General features: G+C 54.7%; 8 protein-coding genes and 1 non-coding gene across 9 annotated transcripts, besides 8 other annotated features; 3 read left to right on the top strand and 6 right to left on the bottom strand.

The window, feature by feature from the left end:
* Nucleotides 1-287: 287 nt before the first annotated feature.
* EKO05_0000208 (Methionyl aminopeptidase) lies at nucleotides 288-1709 on the bottom strand (the record flags this gene model as incomplete). The annotated part of the gene is made up of 3 exons (XM_038936391.1): nucleotides 288-1417; nucleotides 1490-1573; nucleotides 1688-1709. The coding sequence occupies 3 exons, from the start codon at nucleotides 1707-1709 to the stop codon at nucleotides 288-290; spliced, it is 1236 nt and encodes a 411-aa protein (XP_038802746.1).
* Nucleotides 351-377: a tandem repeat.
* Nucleotides 1710-3419: 1710 nt separating the features above from the next.
* Nucleotides 3420-3448: a tandem repeat.
* A 58-nt stretch (nucleotides 3449-3506) lies between these two features.
* On the bottom strand, nucleotides 3507-5996 carry EKO05_0000207 (SWI/SNF chromatin-remodeling complex subunit; the record flags this gene model as incomplete). Its single annotated transcript, XM_038936848.1, has 2 exons — nucleotides 3507-3854; nucleotides 3903-5996. The coding sequence occupies 2 exons, from the start codon at nucleotides 5994-5996 to the stop codon at nucleotides 3507-3509; spliced, it is 2442 nt and encodes an 813-aa protein (XP_038802745.1).
* Nucleotides 5676-5737: a tandem repeat.
* Nucleotides 5945-5974: a tandem repeat.
* Nucleotides 5997-7114: 1118 nt separating the features above from the next.
* EKO05_0000206 (Vacuolar protein sorting-associated protein 74) lies at nucleotides 7115-8323 on the bottom strand (the record flags this gene model as incomplete). Its single annotated transcript, XM_038936511.1, has 4 exons — nucleotides 7115-7165; nucleotides 7217-7710; nucleotides 7759-8005; nucleotides 8063-8323. 4 exons carry the CDS (start codon nucleotides 8321-8323, stop codon nucleotides 7115-7117), a joined length of 1053 nt encoding a protein of 350 aa, XP_038802744.1.
* Nucleotides 8324-8860: 537 nt separating this feature from the next.
* EKO05_0000205 (mitochondrial acyl carrier protein) lies at nucleotides 8861-9540 on the bottom strand (the record flags this gene model as incomplete). Its single annotated transcript, XM_038936915.1, has 6 exons — nucleotides 8861-8868; nucleotides 8921-8959; nucleotides 9012-9060; nucleotides 9111-9191; nucleotides 9246-9263; nucleotides 9322-9540. 6 exons carry the CDS (start codon nucleotides 9538-9540, stop codon nucleotides 8861-8863), a joined length of 414 nt encoding a protein of 137 aa, XP_038802743.1.
* A 3-nt stretch (nucleotides 9541-9543) lies between these two features.
* Nucleotides 9544-9588: a tandem repeat.
* Nucleotides 9589-9945: 357 nt separating this feature from the next.
* On the top strand, nucleotides 9946-10756 carry EKO05_0000204 (uncharacterized protein; the record flags this gene model as incomplete). Its single annotated transcript, XM_038936712.1, has 3 exons — nucleotides 9946-10238; nucleotides 10307-10572; nucleotides 10626-10756. 3 exons carry the CDS (start codon nucleotides 9946-9948, stop codon nucleotides 10754-10756), a joined length of 690 nt encoding a protein of 229 aa, XP_038802742.1.
* A 462-nt stretch (nucleotides 10757-11218) lies between these two features.
* EKO05_0000203 (uncharacterized protein) lies at nucleotides 11219-12896 on the bottom strand (the record flags this gene model as incomplete). Its single annotated transcript, XM_038936644.1, has 3 exons — nucleotides 11219-12679; nucleotides 12731-12823; nucleotides 12879-12896. 3 exons carry the CDS (start codon nucleotides 12894-12896, stop codon nucleotides 11219-11221), a joined length of 1572 nt encoding a protein of 523 aa, XP_038802741.1.
* A 740-nt stretch (nucleotides 12897-13636) lies between these two features.
* Nucleotides 13637-15118, top strand: EKO05_0000202 (uncharacterized protein; the record flags this gene model as incomplete). Its single annotated transcript, XM_038936494.2, has 2 exons — nucleotides 13637-14662; nucleotides 14717-15118. 2 exons carry the CDS (start codon nucleotides 13637-13639, stop codon nucleotides 15116-15118), a joined length of 1428 nt encoding a protein of 475 aa, XP_038802740.2.
* A 326-nt stretch (nucleotides 15119-15444) lies between these two features.
* On the top strand, nucleotides 15445-16420 carry EKO05_0000201 (uncharacterized protein; the record flags this gene model as incomplete). The annotated part of the gene is made up of 2 exons (XM_038936658.1): nucleotides 15445-15720; nucleotides 15770-16420. 2 exons carry the CDS (start codon nucleotides 15445-15447, stop codon nucleotides 16418-16420), a joined length of 927 nt encoding a protein of 308 aa, XP_038802739.1.
* An 861-nt stretch (nucleotides 16421-17281) lies between these two features.
* Nucleotides 17282-17307: a tandem repeat.
* Nucleotides 17308-17759: 452 nt separating this feature from the next.
* Nucleotides 17760-17791: a tandem repeat.
* A 159-nt stretch (nucleotides 17792-17950) lies between these two features.
* Nucleotides 17951-17986: a tandem repeat.
* Nucleotides 17987-18189: 203 nt separating this feature from the next.
* EKO05_1t3 lies at nucleotides 18190-18301 on the bottom strand. Its single transcript has one exon. It is a non-coding gene; the product is annotated as a tRNA-Met (tRNA).
* Between the last annotated feature and the right edge of the window lie 2037 nt (nucleotides 18302-20338).

The raw sequence follows: 20338 nt of genomic DNA, 5'->3' as shown, positions 1-20338 counted from the left end.
ATTCAACGCACGCATCGACGATGATGGACAATGTACTGACTGCGAACCGCAAGAAGGATGGAGCCGTATCACAAAGCGCGGGACAGAGCAAGAGACATTTGGACGACTTTTCATTCTTTTGTAGGCTGCTGTAGCCATTGCCTAGTCGTGATTCAGACCCTTCCTCAGCAGAGCTCGGGCAGGCGGAATCGACCAAAATTCACCCCTGTCTTGTTTCCGTAGAGCTCGCCACCCAGGAATCAAGACCGACGTCCATGAGATGTACGCAGGCACTTCTGATGCTACGCTTACTCGTCGTCGCTCTCCTCCTCAGCAGCAGCCGTCTCGCCGGCAGCAGCCTTCTTGGCGGGCTTCTTCTTCTTCTTCTTGTTCTTCTTGATGGAGGTTTTGCCAATGGGCTGCTCAAGAATCTTGAGAATCTCTTCATCCTCGATCTTCTTGTCGGACTTGACCTTCTCGAGGTCCAAGGCAGGGGGCTGGGCCAGACGCTGGAGACCATTCTTGGTAACGGCGACGGTGGAGAACAGCCTAGCAACGGGCTTGCTGTCCTTCTCGACAACAACCTCATACTGGCGGAGGACACCACCACGAACGCACTCTACGACACCGACCTTGGCGACCTTCTCGTCCTCGATCTGGCGCAGAGAGAAGGGGAAAGTACCGAACCTCTTGACAACCTCAGACAGTAGCTGTCTTGAGGTAGGGCGCTTGAGGCCGAAAGTGTTGGCTGTGCGGCGGTGGAGAGTGGTCCTTTGGCCATTGTTCTTGATCTTTCCGCTTCCGAGCGAAAGACCAACCTCAACACCCCAGACCTCGCCGACCTCAGGAAGGCCCTCACCACGGACACCCTCGCCAGGGGAGAGGATGATCTTCTTCTTAGACTCGATCTCGTTGTGCTCGAACTGCCAGATGGTAGTGCTCTCGACGACGTTGCAGCCGTATGCCTTGGCGACCTTCTCGAGCATCTGGGTCATCTGGCCCTGTGTGTAAGGCTTGCGAGCGGCGTTCTTCTTCTGCTCCTCCTCGTCGCCGTGTGCGACAAGACCGGGAGGGACCATCAGTCTCAGGAGAAGCTCGTTTGCGTAGTATGTACCCAACAAAAGATCCGCCTCCGCTCCGGTGATCTCGCCGGATGCGCCAACGACAACGTTGTCGCAAACAATGGCGGCGAAGCCATCAATCTGGGCACCAAGCTGGATCTTGACGACCTCGCCGGCCTTCAGTGTGGCGCCAGACTCCTCAGCATCGGACTTGAGGGGAGTGTACGGTGTAACGTAAGAGCTGGGTGAGATGGTGGTGCAGTGGCCAACGCCCTTGGGAATCTTTTTTCCCCTGTAGACCTTGCCAACCTCCTCCTCGAGGAGCTTGTCACCGCGCTCGCAGAGCTCGACGATGCTGGCGCCCTCAGAGATCCATCCTGCAAAAGTCAATATTCGAGTCATACGATCGTCGCGGCGGTCGGCGCATGGGTCGAGGCATTGTTACGCACCGGAGACTTCCTTGAGGACCTTCTGGGAGATGTCGGCGGCGACCTTGTACTTGGTCAAGGTGTCCGGGTTCGCGAGCGTGTAGTCTGTCGTCAATTAGCATTGTACTACATTGGCGAAGCTAACCACCAGGCTTCCTGAGCGCAAATGCGCCCTGATCGGAGCTTGCAGTTGGTTTGTAGAGATCGTGTTGAGCATACCGACTACCTGTGCCTCAGCCATGATGATGGGTTGCTGAGTAAACTGGGGATCGAGGTGAATGCCAGAAAGAGGTGTGGTGAGCGGTAGCTGTTGTTTTGAGTGCCCCACTGAGGGGGTCTGTCCTCGCTTAAAGACCAATGACGCCGGTGCCTGACACACAATCTTGTGTTTAAGATGGAGAAACAAGACCCAAATCCGGCATTGGAACATTGGACTTCTACGTGGTGAGATCATTGTGGGCTCAACTCGATTATCTGTCGCAGCTTCTACAACCAGGTCCAAATAAACACAGCTTGTTACGTGAAGCTGACGACGAATGCTCACAGTTGTACAGACTGTTGTTGAAGTTTCTCAGAAATGCACTCAAATATTACACAATCAGCAATGCATGTTCTCATATATCGCAGTGTTCTCGAGCGTGGCTAATCAATCCATTGGTGCACGTGGTATCGTTGTACGTCCACCGTCCAACAGAATGGAAGCTGGAAATTGTTCCTCGAGAGATACAACAAGCACACAAAGATGTACAACTAAGCTAACAAGACCATACTATGCAGGCTTCCAAAGCAGGGAGCTTCAAGAGCCTGCCAGAATCCACAATTACTGATATGGCGAACGGCAATGTCCTAAACGCCAATCTAAAATTGATCCTTCCCACACTCAGCCTCAACAAACAAGACGCAGATCTAGCTCAAGTAACAAAAAAGCATACAACAGCAAGCAAAGCACACTAGCCCCCAATGTATACGAGCTACTCACCCATCAAACTCAAAGCTTCGGAGAGTTGAAAACACCCGTACAACTCTCACTAAACAACTATCAGCAGCAGCGCCAACACGCAAAGCCCAACAACGTGCAGCCACCCGACCGTGCCTGACAAGATGTCTACACGGGACGTGTATCCGTCATCTCCATCGCCTCACAAGGACGTCTTATTGTATCCAACCCCCCCTCCCCCCAAAAAAAAAACAGCACAGCTCTCCATCCCACTCGATCCCAGCACGAACCAGAAACAATAAAAAGCAGAAACGTGACATCAACACACCCGCACGACTACGTCGTGAAAAGCAGCCAGCCCCCGCAAACCAACCAGACGATTGTGTAGACCACCCCTTTCGACTTGGTGCATGGCCACCTCCCGCATAGTCTCCCCAAGTATTGAGAGCCAGGATACAGATCAGGAGCGGGAAATATGTTTCTACTGCGTAAAAGGTGATGAGATGGGTGCGAGGAGGGCCGGGACAGCTGGTTGGGGCGAGTATAGTACAGCGGTGTCGGGTACAAAGAGGCTACGAGTGACGGTGCGCGACTTGTGATAGGCAGCAGTTTCTACGTTGGCGGTTGGAGGAACAGTGATGCGAGTGAGTACCTTGAGTCAAGGAAATATCCCGGACGGGATGGTAAGCACTCTTCTCACCTTCGGAAATAGAGCGTCACGAGGAATGCAGAGCAAGCAGCAAAGGATATCGACAAGTGTAAATTCACATCTACCCACTTGCTCGGTGCGTGATGGCAGACAACCCTCGTTGTTGTCTAGACAGAGGGGAATGCCGCCGTGTCTGTTATGCGTGGAAAGGGGAAAGAAGTGAATTGATGCAAAGACGAGGAGGGATGCTTCTCCCCCCGGCTAAAAGAAAGAACACGCAAAAGGTGTCTCTATGCCCTCGACATACTTTCAGTGATTTGCTGTTTATACAAGAGATCCTGGCGTGTCGTCGCCAAAACCAAAAAATCGGCTCAGATCAGATCAGAACAGACCATAATTCCGCTCTAAAATCCGTGTGCTTGGCTAGCCGCAGAACAATTTCACTGCCTCGCCTAAGAAACCGGTCGTCCGATTCTGCTCGATACGTTGCTCATGTGTTGCCTGTTCTTGAGATGCAGTTCGAAATTCGTCACCGTTTGTCCGGGCCCGGCATTGTAGAGCTTCCCTGGGCAGTCCTGGCAGCGTATCCTTGGGAGGTAGTAAGACTTGTGATTCGGCGGCAGGGGGTCGCTGGGGAATAGACCGTCGAGTTTGACGGCTTTGGACTCGATCTTGCCCGTTTCGCGGTTCTCGTGCGCCTCGTTCATGACAACGTAGCGCATGGTGGACTCGAATTTGTGATCAGGGTTGCGGTCGCGGAGGTCTTGGAGGGCTTGTTGCAGCCATGGTGGGGATGGGGGCTAGAGATTATAAGTTCATGCTCATATATCCCTGTGTGACTGACTTACTGTCTGTGACTGAGCGGGCGCTGGCCATGGCGCCTCCAGTGACCCATCGGGCTTATACTGCCATTGTTTCGGTTGAGGTTTAGGTGTAGGTGTGGAAGGTGGTCGGGGAGATGCTTCGGAAGGTTTTGAGCTTGTTGCCATGGCTGGAGAAGGGGGAGGGGGCATGGAGTTGGCGCCTGGTGTGCCTCGCGCCGGTAAGGATGTAGGTGCCATCATGGGAGTGGATGCAGGCTTCGCGAATGCCCTAGGATTTTTCTGCCACTCTCTGAGCTTGGCAGACGATATGCGAAGCTTGACAATAAGCGTAATGGGCTCCGGTACGCTCTCTTCTCGTGCTTCGTACCTCAACGATCTTGTCGTGCGGGCCGCCTCGCGAGTCTCTTGTTGAAGCTGAGCGATTTCTGGGGTTGCCGACCGCCCTATGGCCGACCTCATCGCTGCTTGTGCTGATACAGCGGCCCCGCGCATGCCCCGTGTCCGTGCAGTCCCTCCAGTGATTTGCGCAGGTGCCGGTGATTCCATCACTGAGTCGTCACTATCAGAGTCATCTGAATCATCTTCAACACCACGCCTCCGGCCTTCTCTCGCTTTCCGCGTTGCCTTGAATAGGTGGCTCTCCTCGAGTGTTTCAGCTGCGCCAGGAAGAACAGAAGAGACGACCAAGGTGCGAACAGTCCGTTGGCGGTCCTTGAGATCCGGCAAGGCGGGCCCTCCGCGTCGGTTGACTGATCGTTTCTGTCGTCGCTGTTCGCGCATGATGGATAACTCTGCACGTTCCAATTCAGCATGGCTCAGCTCATACAAGTAGGGCTGGAAGTCCTTTGTCGATTGCATAGGGCGGAACACCGACGGTAACGGAGACGCGAGGAAGTTGTCGTGAATGTCTACGTCTTCCACTGGCCGTCCGTCAAAAGGATGGCCGGTGATATACAGACTCTTTGTGAACATCTGGCACTGCTCTCGGATCGAGTGCGCGATTGCTGTTATGAATTCTCCACTGAGTGAAAGATCGGCAGCCATCTGTCTTGCAAAAGCCTCTGGCGAATTCAACACGTTGTTAATCTCCCACTCAAACTGGTCCACGAGCGTATGCTGTCCGATTGTGATGTTCAGCTTGATCAATATGCGCATCTCGTCGTTCTTGTATGCCGAGTACGATTGTTGGGGGTCGAGAGGTTCGTCGTCGAAGAAGGCATGCGGGTAGTAATCCTGGATCTGTTCGCGGATTTCGCGATCGACCTGGTGTATTACGCTCTGGTGCAGCTCGGGGGGGATTTGGAAGTCTTCGACGAGCGTCCGTGCGACCAGCAGAGGGTCTGTGACGCGATCATGCAGGTTCCACGTGAACGTGTCCCGCAGCTTCAGTCTGTCCAACTCAATGTCCAGGCGCACTGGAACCAGTTCCTCGACCTGTTCGGCCTGTTGCGTGCCCTTCTCCCGGTCCACTTTCAACTGCGGCGCCGCACGTCGGCCGGCGCGCTTGGCCTGGTTGGGATACAGAAGCTGTGGCAGCTGGGAGCGTGGGTCCCTGGGATTTGTCTGCGTGTCGGTGATGCCATTGCCGTAGCCACCGTAGCCGTATCCAAAGATGGCGCCGGGGTGCTGTCGGCGCACTGGGAAGACTTCTTCGCGGTAGAAGTCACGGAGGTCGTTCAGTTCGCCGTAGACCTGCTCGGAGTACTTGCTGCGCTCGTACTTGTTGACGCTGTCCAGCAGATCGCGGGCGATGTAGCGATTGAGCAGCGCCGTCTGCCGCGTCTTCTGCCCGTCGGTGAGCTCGTGGGCGGCGGCCGAGGGCTTGCGCGAGCCCGAATGCGAGCGCTTGCGTGACGCGCCATTGGCGGCGTCTGCGGTAGGGGATTCCATGTTCAGGCCCGAGGCAGCGAGGACTGCCTTTGCCTTTTGCTTGCCGTCGCGGATCGCGTTGTTGTCGCCCGGCGCATCGAAGCTCGAGGCGGCAGAGGAAGCATTGGTGGGCTGCTGGACCGCGCCGTTCTGGAGGGACGCGCCGTTTTGCGAATGCGACGAGTCTTGCGGTGTGGGGGCGTGGGCGTGGGTGTGGGCGTGGGCGTCAGCGCCGGTGGGAGATGGCATGGCGTGGATGGAGAGTCGAGGTCAGAGGGCTGCTGCGCGCTGCACGAGGTTAGTGGGCGTCGAATGCGGTCGCGCCGCAGCAACAGAAGCCAACGCGCAGTGGCATCGCGACAGCAACACCAGAAAACAACAACGATTGCACCTCAAGAGGAAAGAGAAGGAAAACACACCTAAGGACCATGCAATCTGCGCGTCGTCGCTCGGCTGGGCCTCTGTATGGCTGAGGGCAGGAACTGCCGATCGGTTGGTCACGGGTTGAATCCACCAGGCAGAGCGCACGCCGGCAGGGCACTCGAGGCGCAGGTATTGGCACACCCGAATCGGCGAAAACGCTCCTCGGTCTCTGCTGTCTGGGATCTAGGGACAATTGGGCGCGGGAGGATAAGCGTCGGAATGACGCCGTCACTGTGTGTGGTGTCTGACAGTCTGGAGCCTGGAGGTCCTCAGGATCGCGCGCCTGTGCTGCACCGCCTAGACTGCATCGCACAAGCTGGAGACGCTGCACTTGAGGCGCCTACCAACAGCCCTCTAGATGCAGCTAGTGCCCCGAGCTTGTTGTATCCTGCTGTAAACCCACCTGGGTCGTACTGATTGCCGTCCCCACTGTTCTGCTGTGCTTTGAATTTGCACATTCATCTCTGCCTCACGTGATGCGCCAAGACCACCGTACATGGGCTGATGAATGGGTCGAGTGGAGTGTGTGCCAACACAGTATATTTTGTAGTATTACCTGCAACACAAGACTCTCAGGTCGTCGAGCACTACCGCGTCGAACATTGCAGTGCTCTGTAGTACTACAATACAAGACCCTCGAGTCATCGAGAGCAAGTGGCCGTGGTGGTTCAATCTGTACATTAAACGCTTTCAGTAAGAAGAACCTGCTACCATACAGCCCAACGCCTGTGTTCTCCCAGACCGTTTTGCTGTGGACCGAACGCTGTGAACGAAGAGACCGCATCCATCTAGAAACATCATCGTAACCTGGGCCCCCAGCCCGTAGCTCGTACCTTGTCCGATATATCTGACGCTCACTGTTTCCAGCAAAAGCTACAAGAGCTTGTGGACGGACAAGTAAGAGTCTTGTTGAAAGTCAACTTCTGCAACAACAATCATGTAGATCATAGGAGAGAGTCTAGCCTTGTAAAGACGCTCAGACACGCTGCGACCACCTAAGAGACCGTTAGTTCGACAGCATCTCAGTAGGTCATGGCGAAACTCACCTCTATCTGTAGCTCTTTGTCCTTGCCAGAGTTGATCTCGTCGTTGATGAGCTGGCCCAGGTTGGCACCCACACCCTGTCCACCGCCTGCTCTCCTGGCAAACGGCCATTGCGAGTACTCTGCCAGCAGCTCGTCGACCTGAGCGAATGCGCGCTCCCTCGCCTCATGTCCGAGCGTAGTAAGAGCGTTCTCGAGCACGTTTGCAGCGTAGGCAGCGCAGACCATGGCGACGGTTCGCAGCGTTCTGAACTCGAGCTCCTCCGGCAGGAACTGGCTGCCAGGAAGGACGACGGTGCGGTTGGTGAGGAGGTTGCGGACTCGGCGCCTGATCTCGTCCTTTGCGGCGCCCTCTGCGACGGGATGTGTGGCCATGTCGAACAGGAGGAAGTTCTTCTTTTCGGTGCGCAGGATGCCCTTGTCGACAAGGCCCTTGCAGAGACGCTCGCGGACTTGCTTCAGCTGGTAGCCAATCTTCATGAGGTTCCACGTCTCGCCTGCTTTTGTCAGTCACGCTACGCACACGTGGACATGTTGGAGCTCACCGCTCATGAGGTCGATCCACGAGTTGACACTCATCTTCTCGCTTGACTTCATCATCTTGAGGGCCTCGTCCAGTAGCACTTCTCCTGTCAGCGTGTCGTCAATCACCTCAATCACCCGGTCTGCGAGAGGGAAGCGCCGCCGCGACGAGTCCTTCTGCATGCTTATGCGGCCCCTGAAGGCCAATTCTATGACGATGCATCCGCGCAGTGCGTATGAAATGTTGTCGTTCCAGAAGGAAAGGTAGCCCTAGCCTCGAGTATCAGCGTGCGCCATCACCCAGGGAGCCTGCCCGTGGCCACGTACCTGCTTGTCCTTCAGACCCATGAGGATAATCTCCTCCATGAGCGTCAGCTTGGGCTGCTTGCTACGCTCGGCATTCTCGCTGATGTCCCGCGGGTCAAACGCAATCTTGTGGCCGTTCTCTGAGTCCTCGTACGATGTTTCTGGCGCGCGGTCGCGGTCGTTACGGGGTGCAGGTGAAGCCACGCGGGCGCCTTCGTCCTCGGCACTGCCTGTCGCCGCACCAGCTCCTCTTCGGCGCACCACGCCGGACGTCGAAGCCATCAGGTGTGGTTGTGGAGCGGAGTGGGGGTTGTCTTGTGAATTAAGGGCGCTGCTCCTCGATGGGCTCAGAGATGGCGGCGCTCGGGCGCATGCGTGTCACTATCAGGGTTGGGATCCGGCGGCTTCAGCGGGGCGAGCGGTGCAAGAGAGCGAGCGCAGCAGGGCCGCGACGTGTCGATAGTCGAGAAAGGGGGTCTGGAGCCGAGCGTTCGCGTGAGACGGTGTGGAGAACGATGTTCCTCGTTGGTGTCACGGCGTCCAAGGCCAGCTCAAGGGCACCTGCAACATTGTCGGGCCCAGGCGGGCTCCGTCCAGCGAACAGAAGCCATCGACACGGCCAATCTTCACGCGAGCTACGTGCACATGCGGTGGAAAGTGGATAGCCTCGTTTTTATCAAAAGTACTTGTTGCCATCCCAGAGCTGTTTTACACGCAGGGAAATATATAACAATGCCGGCAGAACCGACAAACCAGTTCCACTCCATTCATCTTCGAACATCTTCAATCATCTGCAGGCACCCAGCGCTCCATAATCATTTAGTGAGCTGTTGAAACATTAGCAGCCGTCGTTGATTTTCGCACTGTAGTGCTTCTTACCGTCAGGCTGGGCGAGGATGTACTCCACTGCTTGCTTGACTGTGCTTGTCATCAGTATATATACGAGCTGGAGATTCGGAGTGGCGCATACCGCTGTGGATGGCGTCGGCCTGCTTATCTGGGATCTCAATGCTGAACTCCTGTGCTGCTGTCAGAACCGTCATGCGCACGTCTAGTCATTGCGACTAACCTCTTCAATCGCCATGACGACCTCTACAGTGTCGAGGCTGTCAAGACCGAGGTCGTTGTGGAAGTGCGACTCGCCGTTGAGCTAGATCACGTAAGTGGGCGTCCTGTTGACTTGTGCACATCTGTTGGTAGCTACCTTCGAGGCGTCCTGGACCTGTGGGTTCGTTAGCCATGCTACGCTCCATTTCCATCCTTGCAGTGCATCGCCGTACCTTGTCGAAGTTCTTCAGCAGGTCCATTATCCTGCCCACGACCTCTTCTTGCGACAGACCGGCGCTGGAGGCGTAGCTTCGTACGGCCTGGAAGTATGCGGCGGGAGTGATCTGCTTGGGCTGGACGAAGGCGCGCGCCGGGCGGGCAATTGAGGCCTGGCATCGGGGAGCGGCGCGGACGGCGGACCTTGCGGACCTGAGGAGAGCTGTGCGGAACATGTTGGGCGGGTGGGCGCGTGTCGAGGGGCGATGGGTCAGGGTGGGAGGTAGTCGTTGATGATGCTGCTAGACGACTGCAAAGAAAGCTTCCGTCATGCACGTGACCTGGGGGGAGTCTGAACAACACACGGCAAGGACAGGGCGAACTCGGAGAGAGCGACCTGTCGAAACTCTAAATCAGCTAAGCAAGTGCGTCAAATCCTTCCACACCACGCTGCCACCCCCAGATTTGCCTCTCTCCGCATCGTTGACGCCGCCTCGTCGACGCCGCCTCGCCCGCAGTCGGCCAATCACAGCGAGCGTGAACACCTTTGAGTCTCGGTCATCATCAAGCTCGCGACCTCACAATTGTCTGCCCAGCTCTACATCTCCCAACGCCGCCCACCCACGCCCACCGCGCCCACGATGGCCAGCACCAAGCCATTGACGATGCTGGCACGCGGCCCATCGGCCACAGCCCTGCTCAGACATTCGCAGTTCTCTCCACGCTTCGCTTCGCCCGCCACCGTCGCCCTCTTCAGCACAACCTTCGCTCGCGCCGCGACGCCCGCAGGACCTCCCCCTCCTGGTTTCCGTTTACCGCCCCAGAAGAAGTGGGATGAGGGCGAATCGGCATTGGACAAGGCCGGCAAGTACTTCTTGCTCATGGAGATGTTCCGCGGCATGTACGTGTCGCTGGAGCAGTTTTTCAGGCCACCGTAAGTGTTCAATTGACACCCTCTTCTATCACGGAGGGCTTGGAGTGCGGCTTCTGATGGTTGCTCAGATTCACCATCTACTACCCCTTTGAGAAAGGCCCCGTCTCCCCTCGCTTCCGTGGCGAGCACGCCTTGAGACGGTACCCGACTGGCGAGGAGCGCTGCATTGCCTGCAAGCTCTGCGAAGCCATCTGCCCTGCGCAGGCTATTACAATTGAGGCCGAGGAGCGTATGGACGGCAGCAGGAGGACCACTCGTTACGATATCGACATGACAAAGTGCATCTACTGCGGTCTCTGCCAGGAGAGCTGTCCCGTGGATGCGATTGTTGAGGGTAAGCCATACCTCTCGACTTTTCAGCTGGATGACACGCTAAACGTTCCATAGGTCCCAACACTGAGTACGCCACCGAGACGCGAGAAGAGCTCTTGTACAACAAGGAGAAGCTGTTGGCCAACGGAGACAAGTGGGAGCCTGAGATTGCTGCTGCTGCCCGCGCGGATGCGCCTTACAGATAACGAATGAGCAGACAGCGAAAGAGGGAGAACGGTGCTCAGGTCTGTATATAGTAGGAGAGCGGCCGTGTCCAAATCAGCGGCTGGTTTCCTTTGTGATTGTACTGTGACTGTACAAGAGTAGTAAAACTCAAATTCCAAGTTCAACCAAGTACTCAATCTGCCATTCTCCAAACTGTCCAGTGAGCTGTTCAGTCGATGAGGGTGTGAGAAGAGCGGCAGGGGCAACGAAAGAGGGTTGTATGTCCTCGAAAGACGTCATAGTATTCAACGCTGTACATACTCCTGACGCCCAGACAATGCCAGCCACTGTATGGGATATCAAACGCCAAAATGCCCTCCCAGATTTTGTGCCATGTCGCAATGCGATGCTCCAGCCCAAGACAGTCCTTTTCCTCTTCCAGCAAAGCCATCCTACACATTGTTTCCCCCTTCATATATGCGTCCTGAATCTCATCTACACGTCTATTTCCCCTTGAATGTTCCCTCAAACCCAGGTCGCTTTGCGGGCTTCTTGCCCCCCTTCTTGGGCGCACCCTTCTTCTTGCCCTTGACGCCCTTGCTATCTCTCCTCGCCTTGAGGTTCTCCTCACGCTTCTTCTGTCGCTTCTCCTTGCCCTCGGTGACATTTGTAAGGCGCTCTTTCCACTCCTGTTTGCTCTTGTCCTTTTGCTTCTGCTGGCGCTTCAGACTCTTCTTGAGCAGATTGACGTCATCAAAGACCTTCTCGCCCTGCGCGCGCTTCTTCGCGTTGAGCCAGAGGTCCTTTTCCTGGATGTCTTTGCGCTTCTCCTCGTCGTAGCTGTTGATGCGAGCCTGCTTCTTCTGGGCGGCTTCGAGTGCAGTCTTGGTGTCGGATTTGCCCTTCTTTTTGCGGGACTCGAGGAATTTAGAGAGGCCACCTTCAAGCTCCTGCCCGTCTTCCCAGGCGACTTTGCCGAAGTTGAAGCTGCGCTCGTGTTCTGGGGATCGTGCGGGGAAGATCGAGGGTGAGCCGGATCCGCCTCTTATCCGTGCGAGCTGCTCCTCTGCTTTCTGGCGAGCTTCGTCCTCCTTGGCTTCCTGGCGACCAGCCTTCTTTGCCGCCTGGCGAGCGGCTTCCTTCTTTCGTCGGGCTTCAATGAGCTCGGCTCGGTTCTTTGCAGGTCGTCCATCAGGGCCGTCGGCCTTGCGCGCAGCCCGCATTGCCTCGAGTTTGGCGTTCAGTCGTGTTCTGAATTCCTCCTGGCTCTTCTCATCGATCTGTAGGGGCTTCTTCTCTTTCTTTGCGTTCTTTGAAGGTGCTTCTTCTGGGGAGGTCGAAGATGAGGCGTCGGACGCTGCTGTAGAGGTATTGGAATTTGCAGTACTGGTGGGAGCGGTGGACTGACCCTCTTCGGCATCGACAAGGCCACTGACATCCAGAGCCTCAACACGGTCCTCTGAGTCCTCAAGACCATCAGACTCGTCGTCTTCCTCTTCGTCGACATCAACCTCTTTAGGCTTCTTGGTCTCCTTCGGTGCAGTGAGACCTTCCTTGAACTCGGCCTGCGACGCCTTCCTCGCCTCCTCCTTGTTCTTCTTTTGTGTTTGCTTCTCCTTCTTCTTCTCCTTCTTCTTTTCAGCCTTGATCTCAGCCTTTGTCAATGTCCGGCCTTCTCTGACGACCTCTGCAGGCTCCGCCTCAGCATCCTTCTTCGTCTTCTGCTTCTTGGCTTTCTTTATCCCCTCAAGTGGCGTCTCCTTTACAATGTCCATATCAAGATCTGAAGAAGGCGCCTCAGACACGGCATCGTCCTCAGCTTCACCTTCCAATTCGCGCTTGCGCTTGCGTGCGTTCTCGTCCAGTACATCCTGGGCAGTCTTATGTGATGCGGGATCCAGCTTCGCTCGCTTGGCGGCCTGGCGCTCCTCGGTGGTCTGCTTCTTCTTCTTTTGCCATTGTGTCTGCACAGCATGTCAGCGAAAAGCTGGTGCCACTAGCGCGGTGATGCGTACACTTGTAATACTCTCGTCCTTTCCGTAGTACTCCTTGGCTGGGATCAGCGACATCAATCCTTCGAAGGCCCGGGCATGGCTTTTCAAGCGCGACTAGAGCTCTCAGTTAGCGGCAAGAATGGTGCGGGGGCGCCTTTCTGCAGCATACCTCAAGGTCGTCAGGCATAGTGACACAGTAAGCAAGTTGCACGTGTTCGTGTTTGAGAGAGAGTGAGGTTTATTCAGCGAGCCGTGACGTCGGCGTGTGAAGTTGCGGCAACGAGGTCGTGTGCAGGGTAAAATGCGAAATCTTGGCGATACGACTTTTCGATTTGGCGCTATAGAAAATAAAGTCGTTCCTTCCTCGTCACCGCCTTCGCACGGACCAATGACCAGGCGCGACCCCAACCTCCTGCCAGCCCAAGCGGGCGCATCAGCGCTCGTGAACTGGCATCAGCTTCGTTTACACTTTAATAGTATTCTTGGCTGACTGACTCAGACCGCTTGTACCTTGCTACACGCGTTGCAAGCACATTTGCTGGTCGCGATAAACCTGGAGGCGCATGCACAGCCACCCAGAGCAAACGCAAGCACAACCTCAACTGTGTTGCCTCATATATGATCTGCGAGCTAACGCTGCCTTGTCTTCTGTAGCGCCTGTCGTCCCAAGACCAACACCCTATCGTTCCGGCTGCTCCGCTGCTATAGTCTTTCGCTCAAATGTCGTCGATGGCTGTTGAAGCCAAATCTCTCTCATCACTCACAGCACTCGCATCTAATCCACCAGCATATCCAAGAAACCCCACACATGTGAAGCACGAGCCATTAATACTCTACATCGCTCGTGTGCCAGGCAGCAAAGGTACGACTGCTGTGATGCGTAGGTGATGTAGGTCTAACGTTCTCGTAGATGTTTTTCTTTCGCCCATGAAACCCCGCGAAAAGGTGGTCACAGCAGAAGACATTCAAAGCTCTCTTTATTTTGTTCACGTCGAACACCCTCAAGATGTCAACCTCATAGGCCTTCCAGATTATGAGTACTCGAATTCTTCAGAAACCCGACCAAATGCCGCAAATCGACTTTCTACGCCGGTAATCCAGCGCAAGGCTGTTGCAAATACGCCAACAGCTGCACCGTCGCGTAAACCTGTACCTGGAACCCTGACTCCTATCCCGAACTTTGAGAGCAGACAAAACGTCAGCGCGGGCCATTATGCTCAAAGACCAGGAATGCTGACTCCTGGGTACGAGCCACGTCGATCCTATGATTCGAGTCGGTCGGAGACAGAGAACGATACTTCGACATTTCAACCGAGACCGGACGTCAACACCTGTCCCACCGGTATATCACTTACTCTCATTCGACGAGATCCGGCATCTGGCGCTCAATGGAACGTTGCTCGAATCGACGATCCTACTATCACCGAGGTCTCATCTGCAGGATTGGCCGAATCCGCCACAAGACGGAAACCAGGTGCTCCGTTGTATATCGCAATATCGAATCCTGGGTATTCCAAGTTCCTTCACTCCGACTACGAGCAGAGACCCTCTTTGCCTGCGCGTGCCAGCGATTTATCCATTCGGTCCCACCAAACATCAAATGCTCCGCCGCGCTCAAGTATGGACCACCACCTAGAAACTTCATCGAAGGACGATAACGTTTTCCGCCGTCGCTTATGGATGGAGGGCTTGCAACATGGTGGGGGCTTTGGACACCGCAAAAACGGTTCACATGACTACAACTCTAGTCGGCCCACTTCAAGGAGCAACTACGATGACAGATCATCTGCGGATCAACCCTTACCCTCGCCATCGTTTCTGACACGAGAAGACCAGGCATACGGTACACTTCAAGTTTCCGAGCGGCAGTCGAGTTTTCGAGGATATGTCTTCACGAGCCCCTGGAATGGACGCTGTGAGTTTATTACTGGAGCGAGCGGTGGCTCGCTGAAGGTACGTCGGTTGGCTTGGATTCAACACTAACGCACTCAACTAAAACTCGTACAGTGTCGACATATTATTCCTGGTCTACAGGGTGGACCACCTGCTGCTGCAACCGTGAGCGAAATGCGGTTCAACCTGCCAAGTGCCAACAAAGCACCGTCACCTAAAGAAGAATCTTCGAAAAGATCGTCGTTCTTTAAGCGAGGACGACACAGTCGCAACAACTCATCGGTGTCGGTGAACCGCGATGATAATGTAGATGATGCAAGGAGCTCATTGGACCGTATGGATTTGTCTTTGGGCCAAGAGTTTGCGGGAGGTGGCTTCGGTGGGAAGCAAGCCAAGCTGGGCAAGATTATCCTGGAAGACGAGGGCTTGAAAATGATGGACCTGCTTGTGGCCACCAACATAGGACTGTGGTGGCGGGCATATGAAAAGGCTCAAGCTGCTGCAAGAGGTGACTGAGGCAGCTTCCAAAATGAGACATCGTTAGATTGTCACTGCCTCTGGCTAGGATAAACGCACAAACCAGTCAAGTTGGAAGCCACGCCGCACAAGCCAAAGCAAGCACCCAGGTCAACCACGTTGTCGCTGCCTGTCTCTCAAGAGCGCTAACCACATGATCAGAAGCCTCTTGTTGTGGTTTCAACTCTCTCACCTTCCCACATCACCCACCAACACCTTTACCTACGACATACCTAGCGACCAGCATCGCTTTTTCCCATCTCCGCCTTGACATTCCTCTCTTCCCGACCTGACGACTCGCCTGCCTGTCGTCGGTCAGCACCAGCATGCTCAACGTACAAATTCAGGTCAGCTCAGCCCTCAGAGCCATGCTTGTCACCGGTATCATCCTCGCGCCTGCGGTTATGGCGACGCCAGCAGTCCAGGACCTGGTCGATCTGAGGGTCGTCATAAATGCGGCAGCGAACACTATCGGCGATCTGAACAATCCTAACCGAGGCTGGGGCCTGTTCGGCGACAGCAGTCAAATGGGCACTGCAAATCTCATCAATAACGTCACAAGTACGATTCTGCAGTCAAAGTTTCAGATTGACACAAATAAGGTATGAATATCCCATACATGCATCATTATCATTACTGACACGCATACAGACCGCCTGGCTCGATTCCATGAATGTTACCAACGCGACTGACCCGAGTGTCAATACCACTCTACCGTCGGCTTGGACGCCAACGCTTCCTTTGAGTTCCAGCATGGCTCTCCCTTCAACCCTTCCGACCAGTACACCTACCCTCGAGAACACCACCACAGATCTGTCAACGCCGTACACCGATTACGTCTCGTCGATACCCAATTTGAGTACGAGCCTTACCTCACTTGGGCGCGCCTGGCACCGTGAGATGAACTCGCCAGTTTCGGAGGCCATTGGCGTCTTACAAGAGAGTATTACGACGCTGCAAACCACCATGCTGCAAAACGAACTCATCGATAGCTCAGCCATCCTGCGGACCATTCGTGCCAGCGGTTCTCTAGAGAGCGCACAGCAAGCCTGGAGTCGCTTCCTCAATCTGCCTGGACGTGCAGGTGGTAGTGATTTGAGCGAGGACGATACACTAGCGCCAGGGAAGAGGTCGGTTCAGCGACTAGCGCCAGCAAATGGCAAACAATACACCCATAAGGAGCTTTGGGGTCGGAAAGAGCTGTCGAAGATTGGCGAGCCGAATCAAGATGATGCCATCGTAGAGTGGGAAGCGAAAGCCGAGGACCTGAAGCGTGGCACGGCCCAACCATTCAGCGCATAACCGTGGTCTTGAGTTTTCACCTTCGTCGCAGCTGGTCTGCTGGGTAGGTTCTACTACTCGATCAATTCAATGAACCTTCTGATTACATTTCGAGACGTATGTTGTACAAAGTGAATACAAGGAGATATCCTGAGTCCGAAGTTGAAATCTGTTCATCCTGTCATGAGTGGATTGCAGACATTGAGAGAGCTATTTTCACCAACAGTCAGACTGCGACGTATTTGAGGAAGCTATGGCGTCCATGTAGAGGAACGGCTGCACACATGCGAGCAGCCACAATGTAGAACATTACAGAATCAACGAAGGAAGAGTGCAGTCGTGCTGGGTGGGCTTGGTGCACGTGTGAAGGAAGCTACAGCCATGAGGAGGCTATGTGGATCTGGAGTTTGGATTCTGCGTGTTTTGTGGAAAGGGATGGGTGGGATGAAGGGGTGAGAGCACATGTATGGGAGAGTGTATTTATTTTCTCAGTTTAGAAAAGGGAGAAAGGTCGCAGATGGGGATATTCCTCATTGCGAGTTTGAGAATCGGTGCCGGGAGACGTGTTGGCTAGGGTGGTAGTTAGCGGTGCGTCGGAACCGAACAGAAATCATACATGCAGATGGCTGATAGCAAGCAAGCGGGTGGCTCGGGGGGAAACGGCTCGAGCTGCAGCTCTCAGACACGCCGGTCTCTGTTCTTGAATTCGATGTAGGGCGAAAGGTTGTACGAACGCGGGGAGGGGAGGGAGTCTTTGTGTGCTCTCTGCCGATGCATTGTTTTGGGCAATGATGTCGCTGCCGTCGTCTCAAGATCATGTAGACAGTGGGCTTTGCATCGTTTCAGTCAACCCCGGTTCAAGACGTTGTGTGCTGTTCCTCCTTTTTTTTTTTTTTCTTTCTCTTTTTAAAAAAAAAATAGTTTACAGGAATTGCCATTTCGTGTTCGATGGATGGTCTCTGGAAGAAGGCGGAAGCTCACATGGAGACGTGATAGACGGGCTTTTAAGAAGACGTCACCGTGTATCCAGCACGATGGTGGGAAGAAAAGCAAAAGTCATGGAGACCTGGACGCAGATGTTCCGCATGTGTGAGAGAGAGACAGTTGGAGCAGTGAAGCGAGTTGAAGAAGCGCAAGAGAAAAACAGCAGAGAGATACAGCGAGCGGTGCCGCACGAGTTCCCCGAACCAAAAGTCTTCCAGAGACACAATGGCTGTGTCTGAGCAGGACGAAACTGCACAGAACGCATGTCTGTATTCTGTGAATCCTGCTGGGCAGATATCAGCCCACACAGTGACGTTAAGGCTGTCGTTTTTAACAATGCAAGCACAGCGTCAAGCGCAGTTGGCAACCCGCGACCCTCTCTCCCTCTCTCTCTCTCTCTCTCCCTCTGGGAAAGGCGATTCGGGCTTCGAGGCAGAAGCTGGAAGTGCAGAACTTGTCATCTCGCTGGGGAGACATTCAGCGCCTTAGACATGGCCGAGGACGAAACATATCTCATAGGCCAACAGACCTGCAAGACATAGAGAAATCATCCGTAGTCCGTATCCAGTCAGCGTCAGCGTCAGCGTCAGCGTCAACGTCAGCACCCCCAGCACCAGAAGCGTCTTTTGAAACAAAGTCCCAATTGCCCCAAGCGCAACCCCAGGCATCCCCAGAATCGAGCAGGCACCGCACCAACACCGCAAGCAGTCTTCTCCTTGCAAAGAGGGGAGAAAGAAAGACGTTGTTTACCCACTTACCTCCCTCCACACACACACCCCCCAGCGAGAAAAAGAGACAAAAATACATGTCCCCTGCCAGACTCGAACTGGCGGCCTTGGGATATCCGCTGCAGAAGACAGCAGTCACAGTATGGAGAGACTATGAGACCCACGTGATAACCAGCTACACCAAGGAGACTTGACTCGACCGCTCGGATGGTGGGAGAGTGGGAGTGGTGATTAGATAAGCAGCCGGGGAGATGGTTGGAATATATTGTGAGCTGGCAATTGTGGGGGAGGGGGTCTGTGAGTCGTTTTAGACTCAGACGAGACGAGAGGTGTAGTGGGCTGTTTGAAACGGTGTGTGCTGGGTCTTGAGTTGGTGGAGAGTCAAACTCATGTTTGAGCACCATGTGACCTACGTTGTTGCGATCTGCGAGCGTGTGCGCCGGCTAGGAAAAGACGACTTATTTGAATCTTGCAACGTTGATTCGCAGCAACATGGCTCTTGACGAGCTTGGTGAAGAGAAGGAATAGATTTCTGAACTTGCTGTGTACCGTTTAGACGGAAGAAGGAGGCTAACAGGATACGTGATTGGACCCTCTGGCTGGATCAGGTTGAATGAATGCATGGTCCGGATGATACACAACACCCATCCGGAATGTTTCGAATTACGCAGTCCGCTCGGTAAGAGACCATCCAGCACGGAACGGCACGAGGCGCGTTCGACACCCGGCCGCAGCCGTAGCCGTGTGCTCTGTTCGACTGATGACCGTGGGTGAATCAATGTCCATACAAGACTGCCACGAGTGTCTCTTCTCCTCTTTGTACAACCCTTGCAAAAGCCGACGAGGTGGTGTTGAAGACGTCGAAAGCCCTAAATAGCCGCCGGGTGGGTCACTCATTGGGCTGAATGCACCGCAAATCTGACGCCAACGCCAAATGTGGACCCGCTGGGCAGCCATGCGAACAGCACGCTGGTCTACCGCCCGCTCGGAACCCAACCAGGGACTTTTCGGGCAGCAAAGGACTCGATGTTCTGAGGAATGTGAGCAGTGACTCATCGTGCTGGTGGTGGTGGAGCCCAGTGCGAGGATGGTGGAAAATGTTTGTGCTGTTAAAGCTGGTTAGTCTGCGGCTGTAATCTACCCAACATGTCAACAAAGCCCATGCGGAGGAGTTATCAAGGGTAATCGAGAAGGGCTGAAGGCGAGGCCAATTTGGGTAGACGTCCCACAAGTTTTTACTTTTTGGTGGTGCTTGTGAGTGGGCGTAGCCGAGCACGCTAGTCTTGGTCAACGCTAGCCTACGAGCGAGGAGCTCGAACGTGGGTGTGATGATTCCCTACCATCCACAACGTTAGCTTCGTCGTAGCTGTAGAGAGTAGAGTCTCTTGACTGGGCGCTGAGAGAGCAGTGACGCAAAGCAAGTGTACAGTGCCTTCGGCTTCTCATGGGTGAAATCAGCTGCAGGTAAACCGCACGATGTAAGAAGCAAGAAAGTCCAGTGCCATGTCTCTGGTGCAAAGTCGCTAGATGAGCAGTGGGATGGCATGTAGAGGTGAGCCACTGGTCACGTCCACTCAGCTTTCGAAGTTCGAACTGTAGACTCGGAAGTGAGCAAGGATGCACTTGGCAACCGTCAACGTCATCACGAGCAACACTCACTCACGTTACTGAACACGGAGTGCCATGCGTGACAGTGCAAAGACATCCACCTTTGGACGTGCGTACATTCCTTCTGCGACCTGGTAGTCGGTTTTCGCATGCTGCGCAGCACAACCAAAAAGCAACGCGTCCCAAAGCGCCACTGAGCTGGAAAGGCAGCGGCCTATGATTTCAGGCCCAAGGGCAGCAGCCGTTGTTTTACCGAAACCTGCAATCATGGGTGTTGGAGAGGAGATGGTGGGGGTCCATTGGCCATGGGCGCACGCTTTCACTCGGGCTGGCTGGGTCACGGTTTGCATCTACGGCCGGCCAAGCAGCAAAGCGAACGGAGGCCGGCATCTCCGAATGGTAAGCAGTGTCAGTGGAAAGGAATGCGAGTAGCTCAATCAAGCAGAAACGGAACACGTGTGTGTTGTACTTGCCGAGTGATGGTCACTGCATCTGGCCAACGTGGAACGGAGTCTGCCAGCGGTTGCCTGGGACACGGCAACGGTCTATCAGCGATTGCGCGTCCATGCAAGCCGAGAGCTGCTGCTGAGGTGCTGCTGAGGTGTTGTCAACGTTTGGG

This window comes from Ascochyta rabiei, chromosome 1 (genome assembly GCF_004011695.2).
Source record: "Ascochyta rabiei chromosome 1, complete sequence".
Classification (NCBI taxonomy): Eukaryota; Fungi; Ascomycota; class Dothideomycetes; order Pleosporales; family Didymellaceae; genus Ascochyta; species Ascochyta rabiei.
Note: the sequence above shows the minus strand (reverse complement) of the source record. Positions and strands in the feature narration are given on the sequence as shown.